The sequence below is a fragment of the Aspergillus viridinutans genome (genome assembly GCF_018404265.1).
Source record: "Aspergillus viridinutans IFM 47045 DNA, scaffold_2, whole genome shotgun sequence".
NCBI classification, from domain to species: Eukaryota; Fungi; Ascomycota; class Eurotiomycetes; order Eurotiales; family Aspergillaceae; genus Aspergillus; species Aspergillus viridinutans.
In genome coordinates, this window is record NW_025091218.1 from 1,997,966 (window position 1) to 2,024,214 (window position 26,249).

The 26,249-nt window shown below is 48.0% G+C and overlaps 8 protein-coding genes across 8 annotated transcripts; 4 read left to right on the top strand and 4 right to left on the bottom strand.

The window, feature by feature from the left end:
• Nucleotides 1-501: 501 nt before the first annotated feature.
• Nucleotides 502-2,082, top strand: Aspvir_004230 (F-box domain and ankyrin repeat protein; the record flags this gene model as incomplete). Its single annotated transcript, XM_043267461.1, has 1 exon — nucleotides 502-2,082. The coding sequence occupies one exon, from the start codon at nucleotides 502-504 to the stop codon at nucleotides 2,080-2,082; it is 1,581 nt and encodes a 526-aa protein (XP_043123396.1).
• A 934-nt stretch (nucleotides 2,083-3,016) lies between these two features.
• Aspvir_004231 (WSC domain-containing protein) lies at nucleotides 3,017-4,186 on the bottom strand (the record flags this gene model as incomplete). The annotated part of the gene is made up of 4 exons (XM_043267462.1): nucleotides 3,017-3,034; nucleotides 3,094-3,642; nucleotides 3,741-4,018; nucleotides 4,081-4,186. The coding sequence occupies 4 exons, from the start codon at nucleotides 4,184-4,186 to the stop codon at nucleotides 3,017-3,019; spliced, it is 951 nt and encodes a 316-aa protein (XP_043123397.1).
• A 5,363-nt stretch (nucleotides 4,187-9,549) lies between these two features.
• Aspvir_004232 (uncharacterized protein) lies at nucleotides 9,550-11,573 on the bottom strand (the record flags this gene model as incomplete). Its single annotated transcript, XM_043267463.1, has 4 exons — nucleotides 9,550-9,810; nucleotides 9,903-10,494; nucleotides 10,549-10,633; nucleotides 10,688-11,573. 4 exons carry the CDS (start codon nucleotides 11,571-11,573, stop codon nucleotides 9,550-9,552), a joined length of 1,824 nt encoding a protein of 607 aa, XP_043123398.1.
• A 1,279-nt stretch (nucleotides 11,574-12,852) lies between these two features.
• On the top strand, nucleotides 12,853-13,583 carry Aspvir_004233 (uncharacterized protein; the record flags this gene model as incomplete). The annotated part of the gene is made up of 2 exons (XM_043267464.1): nucleotides 12,853-13,222; nucleotides 13,285-13,583. The coding sequence occupies 2 exons, from the start codon at nucleotides 12,853-12,855 to the stop codon at nucleotides 13,581-13,583; spliced, it is 669 nt and encodes a 222-aa protein (XP_043123399.1).
• Nucleotides 13,584-15,565: 1,982 nt separating this feature from the next.
• Aspvir_004234 (DNA-directed DNA polymerase eta) lies at nucleotides 15,566-17,587 on the bottom strand (the record flags this gene model as incomplete). The annotated part of the gene is made up of 1 exon (XM_043267465.1): nucleotides 15,566-17,587. The coding sequence occupies one exon, from the start codon at nucleotides 17,585-17,587 to the stop codon at nucleotides 15,566-15,568; it is 2,022 nt and encodes a 673-aa protein (XP_043123400.1).
• Nucleotides 17,588-21,052: 3,465 nt separating this feature from the next.
• Nucleotides 21,053-22,074, top strand: Aspvir_004235 (putative transcription factor RfeG; the record flags this gene model as incomplete). The annotated part of the gene is made up of 3 exons (XM_043267466.1): nucleotides 21,053-21,178; nucleotides 21,295-21,339; nucleotides 21,436-22,074. The coding sequence occupies 3 exons, from the start codon at nucleotides 21,053-21,055 to the stop codon at nucleotides 22,072-22,074; spliced, it is 810 nt and encodes a 269-aa protein (XP_043123401.1).
• A 1,592-nt stretch (nucleotides 22,075-23,666) lies between these two features.
• On the bottom strand, nucleotides 23,667-23,997 carry Aspvir_004236 (NADH:ubiquinone oxidoreductase subunit NDUFA3; the record flags this gene model as incomplete). The annotated part of the gene is made up of 2 exons (XM_043267467.1): nucleotides 23,667-23,713; nucleotides 23,814-23,997. The coding sequence occupies 2 exons, from the start codon at nucleotides 23,995-23,997 to the stop codon at nucleotides 23,667-23,669; spliced, it is 231 nt and encodes a 76-aa protein (XP_043123402.1).
• Nucleotides 23,998-24,451: 454 nt separating this feature from the next.
• Aspvir_004237 (dolichyl-diphosphooligosaccharide-protein glycotransferase) lies at nucleotides 24,452-26,020 on the top strand (the record flags this gene model as incomplete). Its single annotated transcript, XM_043267468.1, has 4 exons — nucleotides 24,452-24,593; nucleotides 24,646-24,756; nucleotides 24,822-25,531; nucleotides 25,595-26,020. The coding sequence occupies 4 exons, from the start codon at nucleotides 24,452-24,454 to the stop codon at nucleotides 26,018-26,020; spliced, it is 1,389 nt and encodes a 462-aa protein (XP_043123403.1).
• Between the last annotated feature and the right edge of the window lie 229 nt (nucleotides 26,021-26,249).

The window sequence follows — 26,249 nt, forward strand, 5'->3', positions numbered from 1 at the left end:
ACAAAGCCATTGACAATCTCTTTGTTCAACGGGCAAGGGGATGTCCCGAAGACGATGAAAGGACAAGGTCTTTCTTTCGGTAATTGCTCGAGTTTCATCTTCGACGTTGAAGACGCCGTTGAGGAAAAGATTTTGCCATGGAGAAATCTGGTTTGTGAGACTTGCAGTCTTGCAACGTCCCTTGAAGAGTCTTTCATTCTGAGCCTTCCATGGTGTGCAGCAATGAACAATGTCTCTTAAGAATCTTTGTCAAGGATCTCCAAACCCTCTATTGTACTCACAAGTTATTGTCTCATAGTAGTGCAGGAAAGCAGAGAATACATTAGGATGTCTCACTTGGAGGATATAAAGCAAGTGCGAATGCCCACAGATGTGCCTTGTCTTTTTCAACCAACATATCACCCGGCCGTTCAATAATCACCCAAAGATACTCTATACAATCCGCGCAGTTGACCACCTCCATTAACATCTTTCAAGCAGATAGTGGCTCCCTAAGCAAAAATGCCACAGCTTGAGCAGTTGCCGATGGAACTCCTCCTGGAGATCTCTGACCACCTGGATCCTCTATCAGTGGCCAGTCTCGGCCAAACCTCCCGGAGGCTCAACGGTACGTTGCAACGTCCCCTGGCCAGAGCTGCCAAGCAGTATGCCCTCGCTGAAGAGGCTGAGTACAAAGAGCGAATCACATTTCGCGAGGATGGAAAGGGTATTCTTACTCGGAAACGGACGCAGAGGATGCCTTCCCAGCCGCTCGTTCAAGCCATCCGGCGTCATCAAGTCAACAAGGTAAGGAACTACCTAGAAGCAGGTGTCGACCCGAACGCATATGACTTGGACGGACACCGCATGCTTTCACTGGCAGTCCGCGCCAAGAACGAGCCAATCGTGGACCTTCTGCTTGAGCACGGTGCTAACCCTGCTTTGAACGACGTGTGCGCACCATATACCTCGCCTGTCCTCGACGCAATAGAATTGGGCGATGATATGGTCAAAAAGCTGATAAGTATAGGAGCCGATTATACTCAGGTAAGGGTCATACACGCCCTCGCTGGTCGTTGCAGTCTGGATGTCATCAAACTCGCCATTGACAAAGGTGCAGATTTTAGACAGACCAGTCTTGATGGCAGGACAGCGATCCATCACGCTGCAACAAATGCTAACCACCCAGATGTCCTTGAATTCCTCGTTGGAAAGTACCCTGAGCTGCTGTCCACGCAGGCTGCCAGGACATTTCTCTGGTCAGCCATCTATAACGGCTGCGCCGAACTCGTCAAAACTCTCATCACAGCCGGTGTTGACATCGCCGGCGACACCACCGTCCACGCTACCCTTGCCAGTCGTTGCAGTTTGGATGTCGTCAAAGCCGCCATTGAGAAAGGCGCAGACTTTGGACAAATTAGCCCTGATGGCAGAACTATGATGCACTATGCTGCGACAAATACTGACCACCCAGATGTCCTTGAATTCCTTACTGAAAAGTACCCTGAGCTGCTTTCCTCGCAGTCGACAATGGGCAAGACAGCTCTGTGGTCAGCGCTCTACGAGGGCAGTGCCGAACTCGCCAAAATTCTCATCACAGCCGGTATTGACATCAACGTTAGGGACCACGCCGGCAAAACCGCCCTCCACGCCGCCCTCGAATTCAGCCATCAGGCGTTTTACCAATCAATGGAATATGTTGGCCGAGAAATCGCGGAGAGAAGTTTATCGATCGCAACGGTGCTGCTCGAGCATGGAATCCAGGTCGGTATCCCCGATCAAAGGGGCCTCACAGAGCTCCACCATGCGGTGCGCCAGAACGGGCACTATTGGTTGCAGAAGCGCATGCCGAGTATCGTACGTCTGCTGCTTTCCAGGAATACAGTCGACGTCAACGCGCTAGGTCCTGGTGGCCTGACTCCTCTGCATCTCGCGGCTGAAGTCGGCTGGCTGAAGGTCGTGAGGATCCTCGTCGAGGAGGGCAATGCGGACGTCACGGAGACGGATAATTGTGGTAAGGCGCCTGCGCACCTTGCACAGAAATCCCCCGCTGTCTTGAAATATCTATTGCGGAGGGCAGCTAACAGATCCTCTGTCGTCTAGATTGTGAAGAGGGAATGAGCATAGAATTGTCCGAGACGAGTGCGTCAACGGGAGGTATGTACTGTCCAGTACCTATTCTTTCCAAACGGTGCTTGCTGATCTCAGGTGTCCGTGTTTGGGAATGGTTGGAACTTGGCCTCTGGGTTCTTCAGACGGCGTTGGTTTGTTTTACTCTGATTTGCCTCATTTCTTGCTTTTGTTTTAACAAACGAAACTGCTAGCTGCAATTTTGGGGAGATCTTTGCTGCAATGATATCACATAGCACTGAAAAAGCGTGCCTAGTTCCCTTCCAAGGATAATACAGCAGACCTATTACAGATCTGCCTCGCCTTCAGAACTTGTAGTCTCAAATACTTTGTATTCGTCCAGCTCACAATTCTATTTTGACAAGAAACTGAAGGAGATTCGTGAGACGGATGAGAAATGCCCTCAAACAATAAGACAAGAGGAGAATTCCCCCGGGGATTAATGATGACACTAGCATCAAGATTGGCAGTCTGAAACCCATTATGTACTTCCACCGATAACACAGCTGCCATGCAGTTTCTGATGTACACAAGTACACAATGCTCAGTGGCAACAAAACGAAGTGAAGCTCAAAAGAGAACGTAGGTTAGAAATGAGGATCGTATCTCATTGAGGAATGAAAATGTACCCCAATCAGGATGACTTGACTTATCCTTCATATACTCGCCGATGCCCCACTGATGCTCCGAATCGCAGCCAATGGACGAGTTGTATGCCAGGGAGCTTGCAGTCATTAAGACCGAAGGAAAGACTGATGCTTCAAATGTAAGGAAGAAAAGAAGGATTATGTGACAATTGGGTATCATAAGACCGCTGATTTCGCCGAGTCGCACAAACTGAATTCACAAGATAAAGAGCTTCCAAGATGCACAAAGCAAAGAAATTCGTAGTGCACAGATTCCGTGCTTAATCGGGGTTTGTCAGCTATGAAAGAAATATCAGTACCAAACCCATCAAGTTGTGCACGACTGGGAAATACTAACCCGCAGCACCGGACGCGAGTAGTCTTCATTATCCTGGAGTGACACGTCGCTATCCCGACGCCCACCCCCATATAGTACAGTGTCCGTTTTCAAGCGGTTATCAGTGAAAGTTGGCATACGTTGGGGTGTTATCGAAGATCCGGCGGATAACGTGTGACTATGCCCATCAGAGAACATGCCCTTCACAAAACTCATCTGAGAGCCCTTGCTTTGCCTTCCGTCGAGCAGAACGTTCGAAACGCTCGGATCGGGGCTCTGAGCTCGTGAGCGACGTTTAGATGCTAGGACGAAGAAGATAATCGCGACGACTGCCGCCAAGCCACCGACAGAGCCAACAACAACGCCGGCAATAGTTCCACCCGAAACTCCAGAGCCTCCACTTTGTGAATCCGACGAGGGTGAGGTCGCTGTCGCAGCTGGTTTCGTATCTGAGACTGTTATAGTCTTCACTTGACCAGCAATAGTCTGAACCGAAACAGTATTTTGAGTAGTTGTAGGTGCTGTGGTAGCTGTTTTAGAGTCGGTGGTCTCTGTTTTGGATTCGTCGGACTACAGTGACGTTAGCAATGAGAGTCCAAGGCTCCTCGGGGTGGTTGGCAATAGATGAGTCGCGCGTGGGGATGAAGTCCGAGGCACGGGCTACTGACCGTGGACTTTGTCGTCTCTGTTGACGATGGAGCAGCTGCTGTGCCCGAAGGATTATGTACAGACATCTGAATATAAGCATACAGGCCCTTCGAGGCATCTCCACAGCTGTCTGAAGGATATCCTGGGCATCCTACGGCACAATCGGAAATGTCGGTGTTCGTAGCTTTGTTGGGTGCTATGTTCGAGCACCAGCATTCTTTACCTTGGAGGATTCCGAAGGCATAATCAGCATTGCAGGTTTGCGTGCAGAGTCCATTCGACTGATAAATGCTGACGTCTGTAAGGAGAAAAAGATCAGATATCACTTGGTGGCAGAGAGAGATCGTCAGGGCTACCTACTGGCAGAGAACGAGGAACCGGTGTTCACGGAAGAGCAGTAGGTGATATCGGAAACAACAGGCGATGCAAGTAAAGCAAGTAGCAGAAGACTCAAGTTGAAGACCATGGCGAAATGGGATTGGCAAGTGCAGATCAGGAGATGTTGTATTCCACCCCCTACTTTTGTGTCCTGTCCGTGTGCAACTCTGGTTCGGCAAGCTTCTGGAACTGTTCAATCGTTTTAACGGTCCCTCCCCTGATTATGCTCAATGTGCACCTGGTCCTGTCACCAAGGGATTCTGTAGTTGATGGTCGTCAGGTGGAATAGAATAATCGACGAAGCGTTTACGGTAAGCTATAAGATGCTAAGAACATCTGCACCGTGGGCGAATAATGTCGAAACAGGTCCAACACCTCAGAGAGTGTAATAGTCGATTGAGTCCCGTAGATGGATAACCTCTGGAACCTAAGAGTACCTAGTTTAGTCGGGCCGGTCCAGCATGAGCCAGGGTTTTGATGGCACCTAGAGAAAAGAAAACGCGCAAGCTCAATCAGGGAGGCACTCACAGGATTATTCTGAATTGAAGCTGGAAAGTCTCTAAGCAAGGATTCAGGTTGAAATTAAACCTGCTTTTTCCTGTGACGGGGCTCAGAACGAGGCATTTGGCAAAACCGGAGAAGCCGATGAGAGGCTCCTAGGCATGGAGCCAAAGAGTGAATGTCGAGCGACCGATAGGTGAGCGACTGGGAAAGTGGGAGGAGCTAGAACGAAGGACAGCTAGAGAAGAAGCGAGTGGGAATCCCCGGACGTCAAAAGAGACGGAGAATCAGAAAGGGAACGAGATGGATGAGGGAGATGGAGGATTTGACAGCGGGAGAGCCGAACAGGATTGAACAATGATAAGGTTGCGAGTTGGTTGGGTGAATTAATTTACGTCCTGCAGAGGAAACTGGGAACTTAGGAAGCAAGTATTTAGCACCTTGTACTCCGTTGACCGGGATCTTGTCTACTAGGTAGTCTCCAAACTTAAAAATAACGATAAGAATAAATAATTCAATACATAGTGGTACCATATTATAAACTTGGACCATTGAGATGCTGATATACTTTACCATGCTTTGTAAATAACAGGAATGTCTATACGGTAGATACTTGTAAACAAAAACAATGACCTAAATTGTGACAGGATAAGTGGATCCATACGGGTTTCACAAAAAGCACTTAAAGCAGCCTCTAAAACGGATCCCAGGAAGACAAAAATACTTGCGTAAGTTGCGTCTCTCTTGCTTTGCTACAGCAATTTCTATTTCAGCCCAAATCTGAAGCTCAGAGGAAAAGAAAAGAGTTCATAGCAGACAAGCTGATCACCTTGCAATTAGAAATTGAAACACAATCCTGTACTCCGTACTGGAGAACGGAAATATGAGGTCACATTCATGGATATTTGTGAGAAATTGACATACCTACGGCCGTAGTGCCTACCTTACCTTAGCATCTACCCGCAAGGCAGTGGGGCTCTGCTGGCCAGACTGGGAGTCCGCGACAGCCTTTTCTCATATGAGAAGGGCTTGTGGATCTTGTTTCCTAAAGAAATAAGTATGAGTCTGATTATCATGAAGATTTTTATAGAGACTCCGAAACGGGTATGTTCAGCCTTCATGATGCGGTGATGTCTCCTGGTACTGGCACTGAGGATATCAATGCCATTTAAGTCCGCTGTCATAGTAAGGGTGGTTTGAGTCTGTGATAGGACACTGTTAGCATCAAGCACTGTCTAACAATCTTAGTACTTGTCTAATCAGAACTTTTCGTCCATTAATATTTTAAAAGTGTGTTCTATCAGATCAAAGATCAGTCAGTGCGTTTGTTTCGAGCTTCAGCCACATCAGACAATCTGTAGAAATACATCCCAGCAAAAAGAGCATTATAGTTCATGAAGGTTAGGTAGATGATAGGTACCTACTCTGCACTCTGGATAAAAACCCATAAAGAGCAACGGGCCTCACACTGCTGCCTTAGCATTTATATAATGGTTACTGCTTGCTACACACCCTGTTACATGAGGTCTATATATTTACCTACTTTATGAGACGCGCTGTTTTTCAATGCAAATGAATGTCAAGTTGAAATCTTCGATAGATCTTAGCCAAGTACGAAGCTTAAGTACATTGAAAGTATAATCATACTGACATGATTCGACGCAGCCATGCTATTATCTTCCTACTTTGGATCAAATCATAAATATCAATTTCTTACAGACTACAAAGCCTTACGGCACAACTGGCAGATATCTTATCCATCGGCCGCGTCATTCCAGCCAGATGTTCGATAAATCAGGCATACGTAAGGTGCTCCGTACGGGTACCACCTCAGCTCTGAACAAATAATTTTACTCTACATTCTGCAATGTAGACTGAAAATTTTGAGAGACAATTTCAACTATCCACGTTGCTTTTCACATGCATAATTTGTACTTATGTAATACAAAACTTACCTTACAGATGGTACTGGAAAATGGGATCTACTACCTAGTCATACCGTTGATTTCCAAGCAACTCAGCGTCCTAGACTGGAGCACGGACTCCGATAAGAAAACTCTCATTGGATTCTGCGGGACCAAGTCTCTAGGTGGTACTAATTCCAAATCATACATACCGTCCGATATACCTGGGCTCCCTTCCTGAGGTAAATGCTTAGGGATGTCCGATCTGCATCAAGCAGATGAGGCCTGAGAATGAAAGCTGATCCACTATCTGAAGGAGAGCTTGAAAATGAGTGGATTCCCAAAGTCTGAATCATCACTTCTCAGCCACGCACAACGACATCAGGAAAAGGTATCCAGAAAAGTGGAGTACCATCTTGGCAACTGGGCTGCCGTATTCTGGAAACAAATGGATGGTCTAGAATGTTAATACTGTACTTAGAGCATTTGACAGGAGTACTCTCAACTCTCATGCGTCGTCCTGAACCTGGCCTTTATAATCAAGCATCATTTAAGGTGCGTGGTATATGGTTGGCTATGTTGCCCTACCAGGGTACCTCTTCGATATCCCGTGCTGGTACCCAAGGGTGGCCACCGAGGAAATCCATGGGTGTTGCACATGATAAATCCTAGACTAAATGGACTCATGAGCCGATATATATCTTCCACCCATGATTTGATTCGAGCGCCAGAGGTACAGGAATGTGAAACTGATATGCTTTTTGGCGCATGAAGGCTACATCTATGAGATCATCGCGATGACGAACACACTCGTGTAGCATGAAAGTTTAGATGCCACGACCGGTGATCCGGATCTAGAACTCTATAAAGGCACGCAATTGCTGTGTTCACAGTGTCATGCTTTTCGTGGAAATACAACCCTAAGGTCGAAAAGGTCAACTTAGACTAAAGATGTACAGAATATAAAATATGCTTCTCATACTTTCCACCTTCCTGCAGACGAAGGATCCCGCACTTATGCGAAGCGAGAGTTGCATCACTGCAGCCTGCAGCACTTACAATCAAACTCTGCTTCTGACCATTTTAGTGGTACAAAGGCAAGTGACGACAACTGTAAGACAGTCTCTAGTGGCATGTCTTGTTGATAAGGAAGCGAACCCCGCCTTTTGACTTTCTTCCTGGTCTTCGTTTAGTCGTTCGCGATCTTCCTTAGTTTGAGCTTGTTGGAACTGATAGGCAGTCATGGGAGCAAGGAACGTCTACTCCGTGGGTACTGCTTAGGATTGTCACCCTGAATAAGTAGGCATATAACGACAATGGCTTACAAGACTCAAGTCCCAGTCTACTCTCAGGAATACCGCGGAGAAGGCATCTGCCAACTTGGCCATCACCAGTGGAAACCCTCCTGAGCTTGTTCTACGTATCTGGTCCGACTTGGGGGTTTGACAAGGCATATGGCTTTGTACACGACCTGAAGTTGACGATCATGTGGCTTTTGTCAGTATACAGAACTGTTGAGAATCTTCTCTGAAAACCTTACCTACAACAGGACCTGTAATGTTACCTTAAATTAAGTACACAAATATTGACCTTGGTAATTTTCACCACTCCCACTAGCCTTCAAATAACCAGTCGATCTTCCATCCTTCATTTCTTTTGATTGTGGCTGAAGGAATGAAAAGTGGAATTCTGAATGCTCCTCGATTCGCCGATTGGCCATTGCCGATCCCTTACTCCATACAGTCCAGGCACTATCTAGACTTTTTCCAGCACTGGCTACCTATATACAGAAGTTCTCTCTGCTCCATCAATTTCCTCGAAAAAGACAGGTAAACTGGCAGAAATGGGAGTGGTTCATTTCTTTATATCTTTTTCTTTTTCTTTTTCATCCTAGGAGGTTATACAGAGATTCCAACCGGAGTCAAACCGCATCAAACGCAGAACAACAACAAGCCGAAGCTAGCAGAACGAGGCAGAACTAAAATAGCACCTGTAGTTGACACTTGACCACTAGTTAACTTAATGATTTGTGCCGGTGCAGCCATTCCCGTTCCGCCGATATTACTTCCATTGTGGAAACTCAATCTTTGACTTCTGTGGCGTCCTTTCCCCCACCTCCTTTTATGTCATGGTAATTGGATTCCGCGTCTGCTCCTAAATTTGGAGTTGTTATGGAGTGGAATTGTACATCGAAGTGGTGGACTATGAGTAAGCTATTCCGCTTGGAATCCCTGTGTTTGGCTGTCGCACGATCTACAGACAGTATCTTTCATCCCTTGCCGCTGCAGGCCTTAGACAACAGGCGCCAAAATATCGGTTGCATGACTTATCAACACCTCTAGCTATTCAAGGTACCTGAACTACCTAATAATATGTGAATGGAAGAGGATTTTGTCTCCTTTGCCACACTTTTGTCGTACTCCGTAAGTCTAACTATCGCTCGCTAGATGCATAGTACAAAATACGCACGCCATGTTTGGTTACATGCGTCGAGGAGGATCATTTACCATACATGAAAGGAAGGACGGAGTATGGATCCTGCCCTGCTAATGCAGTATCCACAGATTCTGAGACAGTTGATCGGTCATTCGGTGCCTTGGGCTGCATGTTTGGAACATATCGAATGGCACTAGCGGTACTCCGTAGATCCACGTCATCTGCCATATAAATAATTCATGAAGGGGATGGTCAGTTGTGGATAAGGTAGTTGATTGAGAATATCCATCAATTCCTCGAACATCATTTGACAGGTACTTGATACGAGCTGGGCGTGCCTTGAGCTTCCTAAGATTGCTTCAGAGTACTAGATAGACCAGGGGCATGCATTCGCTGACCTGACAGACGAATATGCGTCTCCTAATGGCCATAAGAGCACCCGGAAAATGATAAAGAGGTAGCTGACAAACAGGAAGAAAGAAAGAAAACTGGGTATCTGTCGTCGGTTTCTATTTCAGGCTCAGAACCATAAGAGGGTTGAAAACGTCGGGCCGACCGTTTGACCAAGCCACACTCCAATCACTCTCAACGGTGAAGCGAACTTGCTCCGTCACCATCTGTCCAACGGAGCTGGGGCTGGTCTCCATCGTCCTTCTTCGATAATGAGCTCCCGCTCTTTCTTCAGTCTCCGCTCATCCCGAGGTCGGAGACGTGGAGACGGCGGCCTCCCCAGTAACACGGGAGCGGGTGTGACTGGTTCAGGTGCGAATGGAATACGCATCGAGACTCGCTCCCTACTGATCTCCTGAATTCGTTGGCGTCGTGCACGGCGGATGTCCTCCGATAGTGCGACAAGGGCTGATATATCGTCCTATGATTGTGGAGAGCTGTCAGCTGGGCCAGAGGCAGCCACGAAATTTAGAAAAAGGAAGTGTGGGCTTGAACAAGAGGGCCTAGGCTCACGTATTCAAGATACGAGAATATGTAATAGAACGAGTCCGTTTCCTCGTATTCATAGCCAGCCCGCTCAATGGCCTCCTTGACCACCAGGTCCTTGGTGATTTCTGTCCAGAGACGATCTCGTTTGTCTTTTACGCCGATGTATCGCCGTCCGATTCGACCATGTTTGCGGTCGATGTTCTCGTCAGACAGTCTTCCGTGGCCGTTGATGGATCGGGATCGCCGTGTGGATACACGCCGCTCCCGTCGCATCTCCTGGTCTGCACTGCCATGGCTTCCTGAGTCAAGCCGGATTATCGCTTTATCTTCAACCGTGACTGTGGGTGTGCTCCGCCGCTGGGGCCCTCCCGCATCACGCCGGGTGTACTGTTCCTCCTCGAAGACTTGTACCTCTTCATCACTTTCGTGGCGTTGGGGTTGACGTTCCATAATTAAAACGTCCTCTTGTCGCTTTGAGGTCTTGAACTTAGCGTGAGTGATGTCGATTTCGTTCTCGCTCTTGTTGTCAGATTCTGAAGATGAAAGGATGGACGGAGGTGAAGCATCATTGCGTCGTTCTATAATGATCTTCTCTTTTGCTGGGCGTCCTCGTGTACTATACACACGTAAGCATGTGATTCAAATTTCAATGGAATGGTTATCGGCTTACCGGTGACGAATCTCCAACTCCTCGAAGCTACTCGGAGAAGAAGACTCTGGACTGGGTGCACGTGGTGCACGAGGCAATTCATAACCTGCGACAGACAGAAAATAAGCATCTGACTTGAGGCCTAAATGCCACAACTCACCATCGCTCATGCGTTCACGAGATGTAACATGAGACTTCCGAACCTGCGAAAGCTCTCTCGAACTTGGCGACTCCGGGGACGTCGAGATCTCTCTTTCTCGCATGGTAATCTTCTCCTTTTCCTTGAATCTGCCTGTTCGACCCCTCCTCCGCTCATCTCTTCGGATAATGATATCCTCTTCATCCTCTTCGTCTCCATCCGGCTGCCGGTGAAATCTCGGTTGTAAGCGTGCTGCTGGTGTACGCTCTCTAGCATCACTGTGGAGCCTGGTATGCTCCCGCCTGGAGTCAGGCCCACGGCGATAAAGCTCATCTCGCTCAATTTCAAGTTCTGAGTGTTTCATCCGCGAGCCTTTCGTCCCTCTCTTGTCGCGACGTAGGCGTACAAATTCCTCCTCGCTATCCAGATTGCCTCGCGGTATCGACGGCCTTTCTCTCTGCAGCTCAACTGCTCCCTCGTCATATTCGCCCCCTGTATACCTCCGTCTTTCCAATCCCTCATGGAAGTAAATATCCTCGTCCTTAGCGGTTCTCCTACGCCGAGGTCGCTCACGACGCTCGTGCCTGTCCCGCTCGTAGCCCCTTAATGTCTCGCGCGGAGGCGTGTCCATCTCGTTTTCCTCCCGCTCTCGCATCACAGCCGGCGGGCCAGGGTTCCGCGGCGGATCAAAGCTCTCGCGAATAAAGTCGGGCTTTGACCGTTCCCGTATGTGTAGGCGCTCCAGCTCTTCCACGGGAAGCGGGGCGGACATTCGACGTCCATATTGTAATTCACCGTCTTCGGCGAAGCGCTCGCGTCGAGACCGCCGCGGACGTCGATATGTATCGCTCTCTTCCTCGTAGAGGTCCTCCTCGTAGTACTCATGGTTTCGTGCTCGTCGGGACATATCCAAAATCTGAGAGATGCAAGACTGCCACCACTGAAGTGAGATAGAATCTGAGCGATGAAAGTAGTGCGGTTTTATTGTGTCGTGCTTTCCTATGCATCGAAATCATTGGTGAGGGGCACTGTAGGAGGGGTAATAGACGGGTCCAGACGACCGCTGGCAGATATCGAACGAAGTCGGTCGATGATGATTTCAGAAGTTGTCGAGAACCAGAAAATAGTGACGGGATGAGTAGCTTGCTGCAACGTAGCCTTGCCAACAAACGAGTTCCTGTCCACCAAGCATACTATAAGATAACCATGATCTAACCGACCCTTCCACCTAGTTACAGAGTCACCCGCTAGGGCGACCGTACCACCTCAACGTGAGGAGCCATCTCAACGTAAGAATCTAAAGATATACAGATTTCTAACTGATACAACCACAATAGAGGCTATAAAATTAATTAAAAATCTTTATAAAAAAGTATAGTAAAGTCACAGGCTTTAAAATTTCATAGCAATAAAGATAATACTAGAAGTCTATTTCTATGCATATATTTTAGTGCTAGATACTATTAACTTTAAGGAGAAACTACAGAATTTTGTCTCTTTATACTATATTATAGAGATACTAGGATTAAGGGTGTATGCTAAGGTTTATAAGTCTCCAGGCTTATAGTATTGAGATATCTACCTTTAAAATCTGGGTTTTTATATGGGAAAATAGGCTTACGTTGAGATGGCTCCTTACGTTGAGGTGGTAGGGTCGGGCCGTCGGGGTAGTAGGTCTATTCATAATCTAAAGAAAGGTAAGGTGAAAGAAAAGTAAGAGAAATTATGGTTAAGGATAATATAAAGATATCATTATTCTCTTACTATTATCTCAGTTCATTCTTACTATTTACTGACCTTGACCCTGTTCACTCTGCTCATTAAAAGTATCAAGCATGATTCTATATACAGCCTCATCTTCCCCTTCGCATCTCCCCCATCTACATCTTCCCTTCGCATCTACCCCATCTACATCTTCCCTGCTCATCTTCCCCATCTGCATCTTCCCTTCGCATATACCCCGTCTACATCTTCCCTGCTCATCTACCCATCTGTTAGAAACACATTTCCAACATCCACCATGGATGACGAACCACAATTTTCTTTTGACTTCTCAGACATACCAGACACCGAACATAAAGACACGGGCCCGAAAGAAAGGAAAGTGCAAAAGTACTAAGAGAGAATTACAGGAGGCACTGAAGCTGCAAGACAACCATGAATGGATCGAATGGCTGCAATCTGACATGGTTAAGCCATGGTGGATAGAGCTTTGGGCGCATCTCAGCAAAAACAATGCAAAGGGGAGAGGCAAAGGAATCAGCGAGATTCAGAGCCGGATCTTGACAGGCGAGGCCCACGGCGTGCTGAAATATAGCAAGCCACAGCCTAAAATGGATGAATGGGATGATGCAGATCATCTCGCGCGGTTCCACTTTAATGTCAAGGACATAAACCACCGATCCCGGGAGGGGGTCTTCTTCGGAAAAAACTTCAGCAATCAGACAATGGACATGCTCGTATGGGCATTGAAGGGGTGGCTATGTAATATCCACGCTCCAACATACATTGATAAGCCATATGGTGGCACGGCCATCATGGGCACTAAACAGCAAGGTAATGTGCTCTGGGTCCAGTGCGGAAAAGCCTTTTCTAGAAGCAACCTAACAGATGATTAGGGGAAGGTGTTCATCTTAAAAAGAGAAAGGCGAAGACTGCAGACGGACAAGCAAAGGTAAAAAGAGCCAGGGGCGATCAAAACGGCACAGCAACAAGCGATGAGGAACTCAATCAAGACGAAGAAGATGAGAATGATGAGAAAGATGAGAAAGATGAGAAAGATGAGAAAGATGAGAAAGATGAGAAAGATGAGAAAGATGAGAAAGACAAGAAAGATGAGAAAGACGAGGAAGACGTGGAAGACGTGGAAGACGATATTCCGAGTCTGAGAGCACCTGAATGGAGAATGAAATGCTGAACCCAAGACAGCAGGTGCTCCTTAACTCTCAAGACGTTAAATCTGGGATCATTATCCCCACTGAGGCAAGTCTTGAACAGTTCAGGCGGCACCAAAAGATTTTTGATAACCTTCTGTACCAACGGGAAAACCATATTGCGGCTTGTCACACGCTGAACATCAAGCACCCAGACAATCCCCGAATGAGGTGGATGAATCGCGGTGCGCTCCTGCATCCATTACCAAAATGGGAATCGCCTGAATAATATGCCTGGGTGCCTGAGCATGATCTGTATATGGCTATCATTAGATACCTTTACACTTCAGCCACTACACATTAATGTCTTTGTTACACGGCATTTATGAGGTATGCAAAGGGAGGTTTTAGGGCATGAGTAAAGCATAATGGCCATAGCCAACTTCATCTTCGTAAATCACTAATCCAGTAGAGACCTCAACACCCTGTGACGCTATTGAGGCATAGTATTTACTGACTTTCCCATCCACGGATGTACTCTTCTCCCTCGGTCTTGTTCACAGATTGATCTCAGGTGATATGGTCCCTCTATTTGATAAGCATGGTTTACATTAATTTCAACAGTATGGGTTCTGCTGGTGCCAGGGATACTTTGGAGTTATTAACTACCTAGGGGACCCCGAGAAACAACATACAATGATACAACGCTGTCCGGAACGGCACATTGAACTATTCGTAATTATCCGGCTTAAGGTAGAGAGTCTGACTATGGGTCTGTATACATGCTGACCTAAAATGTAAGAGAGAATCTACTGCTAAGGGAGGAAATATGGTCATTACATATCATCGTCCAGTCTTCGGGAAGGATACCAGCAACGACAAGCAATTGGATTACAAACTAACCCAATAACACAATTGTACAGACTACAGAGCATTAAACGGATGGGAAAGGTTAAGTAAGAAGAGATGTGTCTGAGGAAATCAATAGAGTAAATCTATATTGGATAGCACGTATATGACCAACCAAAAACTTCTTTTGGCCTCATGAACTATGACTACACTGCCTGACCTAAGGCACGCGAAGCAGAGCAGCAAAAGACCCTAAAAAGAATAGTAGCATTCAATCTGTTCTTTCATCCAGCAGTAATTTTCTTGTCCATGTTAGCGATATAGGGAATTAAATTGTTATTTAATTCAAATATTGACATGAGTTGAAGTATACAATCAAGAATCTAAGTATGAGACTAAGTATGGAATTAGGCTTTGAACTTGAGCAGGATCGAAAATAGGTTCACACTTCTGTCTGCATGGTTCCTTGAACCGCGGTTCGTTGACATTGGGTCAACGCTATTTCGACTAAGACCGAATTGATGATCTTGAGATAAATACTGCCGTATCCCGTTTAGCAATGGCATTCATTAAAGAGCGACATACTGTCTGCAATTCCTTAGGAAAATAATCTACCGCAGACTAGCGCTCTCTCGCTACGCCTCAGTCCTCTCGGAAACATCTTACTTGATATAGTGGTGCCGAGCAAAAAGTCTATATGATGACATTGGATAGACTCATTTCAAGACGGAGATGCAGTTGGTGTTATCGCCTCCATGCAGAGCCAGGTGCAAGCTGCAGCTTTCAGACTAAGTCTGCGGAGCCACAAACAGCCAATTAAGCGTGGGTAATGCGTTCCTGGCCTACAATGTTAAGCTCCCTACGAAGGTTATTGACGGCAATGATGCTGCTACACACGAGGTTACACTAGACAGACCACTAGTCCCCTAAAAGCTCTGAGGCAATCACATCTCATAATCTGGAAAGGTCCACAATAACATCAACGCAATCCATAGGTCACGGATGTTTTATCCAGGAAATGACCATGCACCATCAATCAAGCTTAAAAGTTTGGAATTGACATCAGTAACACTTGAACCTTCATAGGTTTAGTCAAATAGCTCACACCATTCGCCGTCGGGCCGCTACCTAGCAGACCGGAGACTGTCGGATGTTGAAGCCAGGGCTAATTGAGCCATCATCCAAATCTGAGTCGGGTCTGTCCTTTCTCTGGTTTTCCGCGAGAACCGCGACCACCCCTTCCGCGAGCTTGAAGCGTATCCGAATGATTCGGACGCGACATCCGCTGACTCTTTCTAGGTGCCTGTCTTTCTTCAAGTTCGAGATCTTTGGCGAAATGCCAATCTTCATGCTCGGTCTGTTCATCGATTGGGAGCGATTTCTGGCACCGATTGCAGGTATATGAAGCGGATGGAGTCCCTATCGCTTGAGCATCTGGCAAGGATGACTCGCCTTGAAGTGCACTTGTCCCGTCATCTTCATTTTTCTCACCAAAGTGAGCTGAATCTGAGTCTAAGGAGATAGCTTCAGAGGCAAACTCAGAGGGAGAATTTAAGAAGCGCCTGATCCCGCTGCTGTCAATCTTTCTTCGTTTTTCGACATGGTGATCTGATCCTGTGCGTCCCGTTGAGTCCGAATTTCTCGTGACCTGAGCGGCACTTTTCGCCGAGTCACCGCGAAGTAAAAAGCTATCTATCGCCTGATTCTTGTTGACTCCATCTTCAAAGCCGCCGACGCTCAAGGAGAGGTTGGCACACGGCCATGCACGTCCATCGCCTATGACCTGCCGGAGCAATGTTCTACCAAGTTCGAACAGAAGACTCTCGTCGATTGTTGCCGAACCCGGAATGGGAAGTTGGCGAGAGCGTACTTGACCACCTTGTCTATGATGCAAAGCGACGGTTCTCGGACGGCGTCTGTTTTCAAGCACGCCGTCCTCAACAAGGCGACCGTAGATATCGGCCGCGAAGATCCGCAGCCACTTTTCGGCTTGGTCTGCAGAATTGATGCTTGGTCTAAATGACTTTGCGGATAACATGGATTTGATTTGAGTCCTTGGATTCACCTCACTCCTATCCTCACCACGAATAATTCCGTAGAGCCAGCTGGCAGTGTCGTCATCAAGCTTAGCACGAAATTGCTCGAGCGGCACCTGTAGCAGATCGCTCACTTGCTCTGTACCGAAGAGAGTAGCCACCTGGTCTCCGAGTTTGCCTCCAAGCATTCTGATCTTGGTAAACTTGTAGCCACCCAGAAAATTCTGAATCGCGCGGTTTCGGACGATTGTCTGCTTGTTTGGCTTGTTACAAGCGCTTCCCAACTTGGCCATCATCTTGTTTCTGGCGACACCCCCGGAACAGGTATAGCTGAGCTTGTCCCAGACAGCTGTTCGGACTGACCGAACAATCTCTGAGCCTATGAGCATGGCAATATCATCCCAGTCAGGATCATCAACCTCCGTCTCATTCTCATCAAGCTCTATCAAGCAGTCTTCGGTACTCCATTCCAACGCCGTCGTCCGAGGGCGAGGCAACCGAGTAATGCGTTCGTCACCCTGCGGTGCGATACGCAGTTCCGGGTACCGCTGAAGCAATATAGCGTATACGAGCGGCGACAAGTCGATAAATACTTCATCAATACCGGCCTTTTCGAGGCTAGCAGGTTGGACTTGATAGTGCGAGCCGATTCCATGTTCGCTGTCCACGAGATCCGTGTGCCACCTTGAAAGCTCTTCCTTCATCGCTTTCAGGATCTTTCGGGATTCTGCACGATACGGATCCAGGGATACTTTATCTGTACTGATATTCTTAAACGCGTCTTCCCTGTAAGCCCATTTCCCGCCTTCTCCCTCGCGAAACGTGGCAACGTGCTGCAGAACGATCTCGGGACAATGCTTCTGCGCTTCGCTGGCTGACATCATTCGGCTTATCCCGAAGGATCGAGCGGGATAATTGATCGCGATGAGCGAATCCCATTGCCGTACAGCGAGAGGCGTCTCCTGCGGCGTTCCCAGCCGTACCATTTCACATTGTGCATAAAAGGCATCTAGGTCAATATGAGCAATTACCCTCAGTGGAGTCGCCGTCGAGCCCTGACGAAGAAGCTGTAGTTGGCGGTAAGTAAACTGAGACTGGCGTTTCAGGGAGCTGCTGGGCGAAGACGACAGAGCGGCAGAGGGATCCGGGGACGAGCGAGACATGTCGAAGCGGACTGTATCATAGTCATGGCGAGGTCTGTATGTATCAAGCGCTATGCTTGAATTTGTGAGCGTAACGTCGTCGACGCACCATGTTTTGGCCTGGAAAATTTGGTTCTCATCGCGTACGTCGGGTCAGACCCCAAAGACATGGGCTCGGGATATCTTCGCGGGGATCCGCGCCATTACCCGAAACAGTTAGCTCCGATGCGGTTGAACATGGACCTGAACGACAACCCGCTGTTGCGAATTGATGGAGAGCCATGCCTCGGTGTCGAACTGTGTACACATTCTCGCTTAGCTAGACTTTGAGCACATGGAGAGGTCTATAGGTTCAAATGCGCTGGAGTAAATTATTCCAGCTGAATGCCTGTCTGCAAGTAGGGAAGTGTGCTCCAAGAAGAAACTTTGAAGCCACGTGACCTGCTAATGCTAATTGGCTCTAGGTAGTGAATTCGCAAAGACTTGTGCACCACACCTCCGTAGCGAAAGAGTCCTTCAAAGCGAGACAGTCGAAACAACATTGTCCTAATTAATCAACCGAGCGAGGGTGTTGGGGGCCAATCACGTCTGAGTACTCTGTAGTAGATTGACTACATCGCTGACCAGAGAGCTTCGGCTGACCAAGTATTTCAGGAGGCCTGGCAAAGGATAGGAGGTCTTAGTTCGGCAACTCCTGTTGCATGCAACTGCAAGGCCGAAGGAAAGATGCAGCCAGCAACTAATGGAGATCATGCAGCACAGAGAGGACACCTGTTGCGATATCATTTGAGCAGCAGATATGTGTCTCAGCACTTCTACCAGCTTGCAAGGCATGGATCACGAAGATGCCATGTCTGGTGATGGTCTTTAAAGAATAGAAGAGCCTTAGTAGGGTGTACAAGGCAATTATGAGCGCGCCGTCCAGCACGCGACCATCAATGCAGTAGTGTAAGGATAAGGAAAGGGAATTTCGCTCATGAACTCTGTACTCGGTTGGGAAAACGGCCTGTACCAGAAGTTCTGAGTCTGTCCAGACTCCTGGTTCCTAGCAAAGCGTGAATCACGTAATCATGCTTTAAAATGACACATTACCAACAAGAGCGAAGGAGAAAAGCCGGAGGAGGAGGATGTTGCATCCTCTGGAAAACTGAGAAGAATGTGTTGTATCATCATGAAGAGAACCTGGTCACGCACCAACCAAGTGAAGTCAAGTGAGGGTGCTGAAGTACGATGATGTAGATGCAGTAAGGTACCTTAGTTGAGGAAACGGACATGGTAAGCTATTGGCCACAGGAGATCATGATCACCATCAGAGGCGATAACAAGGCAAGGTCTTGACTTGCAAGAGTACCTCGCATGCACTGGCCATAGTGAGGCAGCTGTCACTGGGGCTCCTGTATCTCAACAGTACCTCTTTCTCACATGATGAATTTCATCCATGGAAGAAGGGCAGAAAAGCGCCCCAGCACAACCAGAGGTAGATTAGCGGCCCGGTGCGGGTCCATTGGTTACATTAGATTGGCGCACTTGAAGCCTTGGGTCCATGTGCTGGACCGACGAATGAGCGGGTTGGGATGCCCAAAGCCCCCTCTAGCCCGCCACGCATTTCTGCCCAACTGTCTGCACTCTGCCGATTATCTGCCTGCTACGGAGTGCTGAGGGCCAATCCCCGACGCCCCAGTCCCTCACTGTTTTCCTACGCGGAGTGCTCATCCCTCTGTAGGTAACTGGCACTGGCAATAATATTAGGTATTCTGAGCTAGAAACTGTACCGTAGACTCCAAACTGGGACAGCTGGACATGCATATCGGCATGCCTATGAGGTGTCTTCAGGGACTCTTCGAAGTGTGAGCTACGAAATGAGTCATTCGGTCAATTAAACAATAGATTCAGATATATAAGCGAACACTGGAAAGAGTCATATGGGCAGATTTACCTTGTCATCACTAAAGGGACAGACACAGCATTACCTAGGTATCATAATGGGGCTACGGAGTCTCTAGATACTCACCGTTGATACGTTCTGTGGATGTTTCTATCTACCTCCAACCCAGTGCTGTCTTTTGAGAGTCAACTTTCTCACCTCTTCTTCTATCCGCTGGCTGGAAGGCTAGATAGATAGTATGACAGCAGATATTCAGTGCAACTTGACAGCTTCGATCTGCATCACTTGAGGTTCTTCATATTCCTGATCTATCAAACCATAGCCAATAGACCGTCTCACCGTCAATAAGACTTCCCGAAGAGTCTCATATTTTGCCTCCTGCCTTATCTAGGCACTACTGGCCAGACGGACGTCCAAACAATTGTTTTTTCAGGAAGCGCGACTACCTAGATCTAGCAAATTCCTCTTTTGCAAGCCGTATTTGTCACCATGCATGCTTTCAGTCATCCTCTCTCGGTAGGTAGGTAGGTACCTAGGAACTGAGGTAGTCTCGTACAGTACGGAGTAAGCAGATACTTACTCCGTAGCTAGGTAAGTTCTTAATCATTATTATTTTTCCTTTTTGTATTTTCTTCTCTTTTTTACCTTTCTTTTCGCCTCGATCATTATTATTTCCGAAATTCTCACCAATGAAAAGGTGGAGTCGTCGTGGCACCAGACAAGGCCAGGCAGCCCAATACGCCGGCCCAACAGCCCAAATGGCCAACCGCGCCCTTGGTCGAATCGAATGAGCACAAACACAACCCACCAGCCATTGTTTTCCCTTGCCAATGTGCCAAATGCCCACACCCCCTCTCTCCCTCTGTGTGCTGAGCTGGCGTCTTTAGCTTCTCTTATCTCCTCGTCCCTTTCTCTTCTCTCCCACCTAGATATTTTCTTCCTCTTCTTCTTTCTTCCCTTCTGTTCCTTCTAGTGCGCGACCTGGCAATTTCTTACCCCGCCAGCCCGAAGAATTCTCATACAACTCTTGGAGTGTTGGAGGTATCAGACTTACCACCACCAAACCGGAGAGAGAAACCCCACGCAAAGCTTCACCCCTGATCCGCCCTCTCCTAGATCCTCGGTCATCCATTCCGGCCTGAATTTCGACTCTTCCCTTGCATGACTTGGTCCCGGTCCTTGAATCTATATCACTAGAGAGAGAAAGAAAAAGGAAATCACTTCGGGATCTTGGAAGACAGCCCTTGACAGCCGTCCGTGGACAAATACGCACTACCTGGATTTCTTCTTTCTCCTGGTAATAAACATCCAACCAGCAGTTCACGTCTTTGAAGCTTGCATTTTAAGTGTGTGCTTTTGCGAGACGGAAAGGAAATATCGGATTAGCCTTGAACCATCAGCCTTGGAGTTACCTGGACACGGCCTAATAGAACCGTACTTGTGCTGTTTCTTTTGCAATCAACCCAAGAGAGCATCTTATCAACTTCCCACTTTCTGGAATACCTCGGCTACTTGTTTTATACCGCCCTGGACTTCGTTGTGGCCACTTGGATCCATTGCATTTAATCACTTAATACCGGATACCCACTCCCTGGGACACAATGACTGGACGCCATGGATATGAAGGACGCCCGGAGCGTCAGAACGAGTACTTTATCCCTGGTGATGGAATTAGCCGGGAAGTCATCCAAGCAGACATTTGCCGTTACCTTGGAAATGATGCACTCGTAAGACCCGGAAACCATAATGTCTGTTTCCCAGTCTCTCCTATCTTAAAATCAACCAGGCAGTTCAAATCTGTCAAAACCTACCGTCTGCTCTCCTACTGACTCATTGCGAACAGGGTCGTCAGGGCTACTTCATCCGTGCTTATCGAAATCTGACTTCTGTATGTCGAAAACAAACCCCCCTTTTCAGTGCGAAATCTATCGAAAACCCAGAGAAAGAAAGAAAGAGAAGACTTCAGGCTGACTGTTACGCTCAGGAAATGATTGCTGATCTCAAAGCGGATTCCGCTCGCTGGGAAGCAGACGTCATGCGTCGGGCTGACCAAGGCTATCCGAGAGGTAGTTACATTCACGACTACAACGTTCGTGCAGCCCCTAACGTGGTCCCAGCGCCTTACGCATCTTCTTCTATTCATGAAGTGCGCCAGCAAGCAGGCCCATCACCACCACCTACATACTCTCAACAACCTAGTCAACCCTATGTGGATCCATACACTCAGGCCCCGTACGGTGCAACCCAGAGCCCCTCATACACAGCTCCATCATCATATCCTTCAACTCATTCGCCTTTTGCGGTGGGACAGAATCCCTACCCTCCGCAAGTCCCTTACTCTGCTCCAGGCCAGCCCGCAGTGTCTGCGGATATGCACCCATCCTACACCTACACGAGCAACACTGGCTACCCCTATGAGAACGGGAGAAGTAATGCTCCACGCTACACAGGACCTGGCTATGAAACTGAGTCGGACTATTCCCCGGTCACCTCTGGAATGACTTATCCTGCCACAACAGCTCCCGATCCCCGGATAGGAATGGATACCAGATATACCCCGGAGTTTGACCGCAACAGGCCACAGGCAACAAGAGAGAGCCAGGCCCCGCGTCGAACCCGGTAGAGAGACAAAAGTTGATGCCTTTTCTTCGCTGCTTATATCATGATACCTCCAAGGAGTCGTCACAAATCCTTGGCTATCCTGGGTAAATCAACCCTGGAAAATAATGAATCTACAGAATCATCCTGGAGTACTGCGCATATTAATCCTGGCTGTTCTACGGGGTCTCTGTCTTGTCTATTTTGCCATTGGGGAGTTCCAAGCCGAAGGGGATGTTTTTGAGAAAGGCCTTCATGTCCGACTTGCAAGCTTGTGGAACCACTATCTGATAGTCCGGGACACTTCGCCATGGATAAACCTTGGAATTTCCGTTACATTTCACCTGGCATCTCAGGCGACGCTACTCGCCGATACTTTCCTTGGCTGGCTAACGGCATCCAACTCCTGATGCCGGCCCTGCCATATACCATTGATGTGGATGGCTGGAAGAGACCTCGGTGCGACGAGTTCCTAAAGGTGGCTTTTTGGCTTTGCATTGTATCGGCGGTCTTTGAGCACTTTGTTCAATATACTTTCTCCTGTCCTGAGGAATGTCCCCAATCTGCCTGCTCGGTGGTGTCCTGGTTGTCTGTTTTCTCATGCTCTTTCCGGTTTCTTTTCGTTCTGATCGAGGAGTGTAACGGCCTTTTATCACAGTCCTGATTCTGATGGGAGCATCTGGCTGATCCAAAAAAAGCATCAGTTAGGAGCTTGGATGTTTTGGTGATGTTGTCCACGATCTATATGTAGATATGAGCATATATGGCGTTATTCCTTTCTGTGGTTATTCAATGGATGTTTATTGTTGACACGCTGTTCCCCAGGAGGTTATTGAAGGTCGACTCCAAGCATTGTCGTCGGCCCTTTCTTTATTCCCTCTCCAGAGACTGGTCAAACGAGGTGTAAAACATGATAGGGTACGAGGCATTCGAAGCTACGTTTTCATCAACGATAAAATTACCCAATGCGTTGAAGATCCGGCCAACGCGGGTTTAGTTATGAGTCGTCTTAGCCGCACGTTGACGACGCCCGACTTCTGACACGATTGCTGAAAAGGCCAATTTCAGAAGCCCAAGTATCTTAGTTGAGTCTTACTTCGTTTTTAACGACCTGTCGCCGCCTTGAGCCAGACAAGACATATCAAGGAGCTTCGCGAAGCCACGGACCTGCTCGTTCGGCATCCGCCTACAACGGCATCTGCGCAACAGATGTGATCTAAGAGGAACGAAATTAAACCTATAATATGAAGCAGAATTCGAAGATAATATGCAGAGAAGTAAAAACGTCAGTTCAAACGAGAATGGAAGTGTCTGCGCTCTAAATCATTTTCATGTACAATACACCGCTGCACTCGCACTGTCAAGCTCAACAAGGGGGTTCACGAGTATGAAAACATCTTGTGTTAGGTAAATGGCCTGAAGGGCTCTGCGTTGGTTGTCAACATAAAAGATGACAACCCGCAAGCACATCCGATTGACGCAGCCCCGGTAATGGATTGTCTGTCATCAGTGCCCGACAAAGCGTATCGACGTCCGACAATGTTGCAACTCGAGTTTCCCAAGTAAAGAGCATACTAGCAAGTCAAATCAATTTCGCTCGTTCTTCCCGTGAAGTATCTATTCGTCATCGTAGCCTTGCGGGATGTTCCGTGGTCCCTGGGGAACTGAGATTAGGGATTGAATATGTTAGCATGCGAGCGTCACAGCGACAGAGAATATATCGCAGAAGAGCATAAGGAAAGCAGAAAATATCGAAGTCCTTACGGGGATAGGTCAATGGAATAGGTTCCGGGTCAATATCACCGAAGAACCGTCTGATGGGGGGAAGGGTGACCAGCATGAGAGGACCTGTCGCTCCAACGACCAAGGAGTAGAAGATTGCCGGCTTCTCATGCGAGGCCCAGCGGAGGTACCGGAGAGGAGTCGACCAGAATTGGGGAGTAGTCATGGTTGTGAGACGAAAGGTCGACGATTCAAAAGGATTTTTGCGGGATTCGGTTGAAGAGTCGTGACCGTGACGGACGGATTGGATCAAAGGATCAATTGAGCGAAGCTCGGTCTCAAAGCACGTATTCTGTCTTCCGAGAATTCCGATTCTTTGAGACTGGGTTAAATCGCGCCAGAGGGGCGGGTATCGCGACAGAGAGGGGGTATATCGTCGAATGGAGGTTGTAAGTGACGACGGCCGACGATTGCGCAGTTCAAAGCGGCGAAGAGGTCTTGGCACTCTCGGTCCAAACACGTTGCCCGTTCTCTCCAACTAAAAGCAACTGACGAAGCTCTTCCTGAGGATACTCTCCTCTACCAATTCATTTTCCTCTTGTTTTCGTTCTCTTCCCCTGGACTACAGTGATTTTCCTTTCAGCCAATTGTCCGCTCCGCTGTGCGGAATTTGATATACGATGCGGTGGTGCCTCACTCTTCTGGCATTCTGCTTCTTGGCAGTTGTACATGCATTAAGTAGCTCGGGCAGTCGTCTGCTTGTTGTTTTGGAAGATGCCGCAGAAAAGGAATTATACTTGAAATTATGGGGAGACCTAGAAGGTGCTCTAACTGACTGAGCTTCTGCGTTAACATGCTAATCATTAATTGGTAGCTCGAGGATATAACCTCGTCTTCGAATCCCCCAAGAATGACAAGCTCAGCCTGTTCGAGCTAGGAGACCGAGTCTACGACCATCTACTTCTCCTGCCTCCCAAGTCAAAGGGTAAGCGTTGCGCTTAGAAATGACCATATGCTCTGCTATGACATCTCAATTGACCTCTTGACCAGGCTATGGACCCTCCCTTACCCCCAAGAATATTATTGAATTCCTGAACAAGGACGGCAACGTCCTCCTCGCCTTGTCCGGCAAGTCCACAACCGCCAGCGCTATCAGCTCGTTGCTGCTGGAGCTCGATCTCCATCTCCCTGTCGATCGTTCCTCTGTCACCGTCGATCACTTCAACTACGATACACTTTCTGCTTCTGATAAGCATGATGTCCTGCTGCTCCAGCGACCAGGCAAGCTGAGGTCTGACACCAAGGCTTTCTTTGATGGTGAGGGCGTCGTAGCGTTTCCCAGAGCTGTCCCTCACACCCTGGGTGACGCAAACCCTCTCATGGCGCCTATTCTGCGATCGCCCGCCACCGCATACAGTTACAACCCCAAGGAGGACGCGTCATCGGTTGAGGATGTTGCAGCTACAGGTTCGCAGTTGGCTCTGGTCTCGGCTATGCAGGCTAGAAACTCTGCTCGGTTCACTCTACTGGGCTCCGTGGAGAGTCTGCAGGATCAGTGGTTTGCTGCGACTGTCAAGGCTCCGGGCGATGGGAAGCAGACGACGACGGTCAACCAGGAGTTCGCCAAGCAGCTTACCGCATGGACATTCAAGGAAACTGGAGTGCTCAAGGTCGGAAAGATCGAGCATCATCTGGCTGAACATGGTGAAATCACCCCCGAGAAGCTGAACCCTAAGATCTATCGGGTTAAGAATGAAACTGTAAGAGACAGACAGCCCTTTGAGGTTCCATTGCCTTTTTTGCATGCTCACACTTCTCAACAGGTCTTTAGCATTGAGCTTTCTGAGTACGACTATGATCGTTATGTGCCCTTCAAGGTTCCGACTGGCGATGCCGTCCAGCTTGAGTTTACCATGCTGTCACCCTTCCATCGCCTGAACTTGGAACCCGTCCGTCAAACGGATAACAGTACAGTCTACAGCACACGATTTACCACCCCCGATCAGCATGGAATCTTCTCCTTCCGAGTGAACTACAAGCGTCCGTTCCTCACCAATATCGAAGAAAAACTTGAGGTGACCGTTCGTCATTTCGCTCATAATGAGTACCCTCGAAGCTGGAAGATCAGCGGTGGATGGGTCTGGATTGCGGGTCTGTGGTCCGTCATCGCTGGCTTCTTGGTGTTCGTCGTTGCGTGGCTTTACTCAGCACCTTCTGCCGCTGCGTTAAACACAAAGAAGACGCAATAATCCTCTGTAAAATTTCAACGAATGATAGTTCAGAATGAAGTGTGTACTTACGCCGGAAAGCCATAATTCAAAAGTATGCACAGTCATATGCCGTAAACCAGTAGTGTTACACAAAAATCCGGAAACACGAACATTCCGCCAACTGGGAACTCCAAACCATGCCAGGAGATGAGAACAAAAGCGGTGCTATAATTCAGGACAGCGGATCTGGGCATCTGGCCAGCCTAGT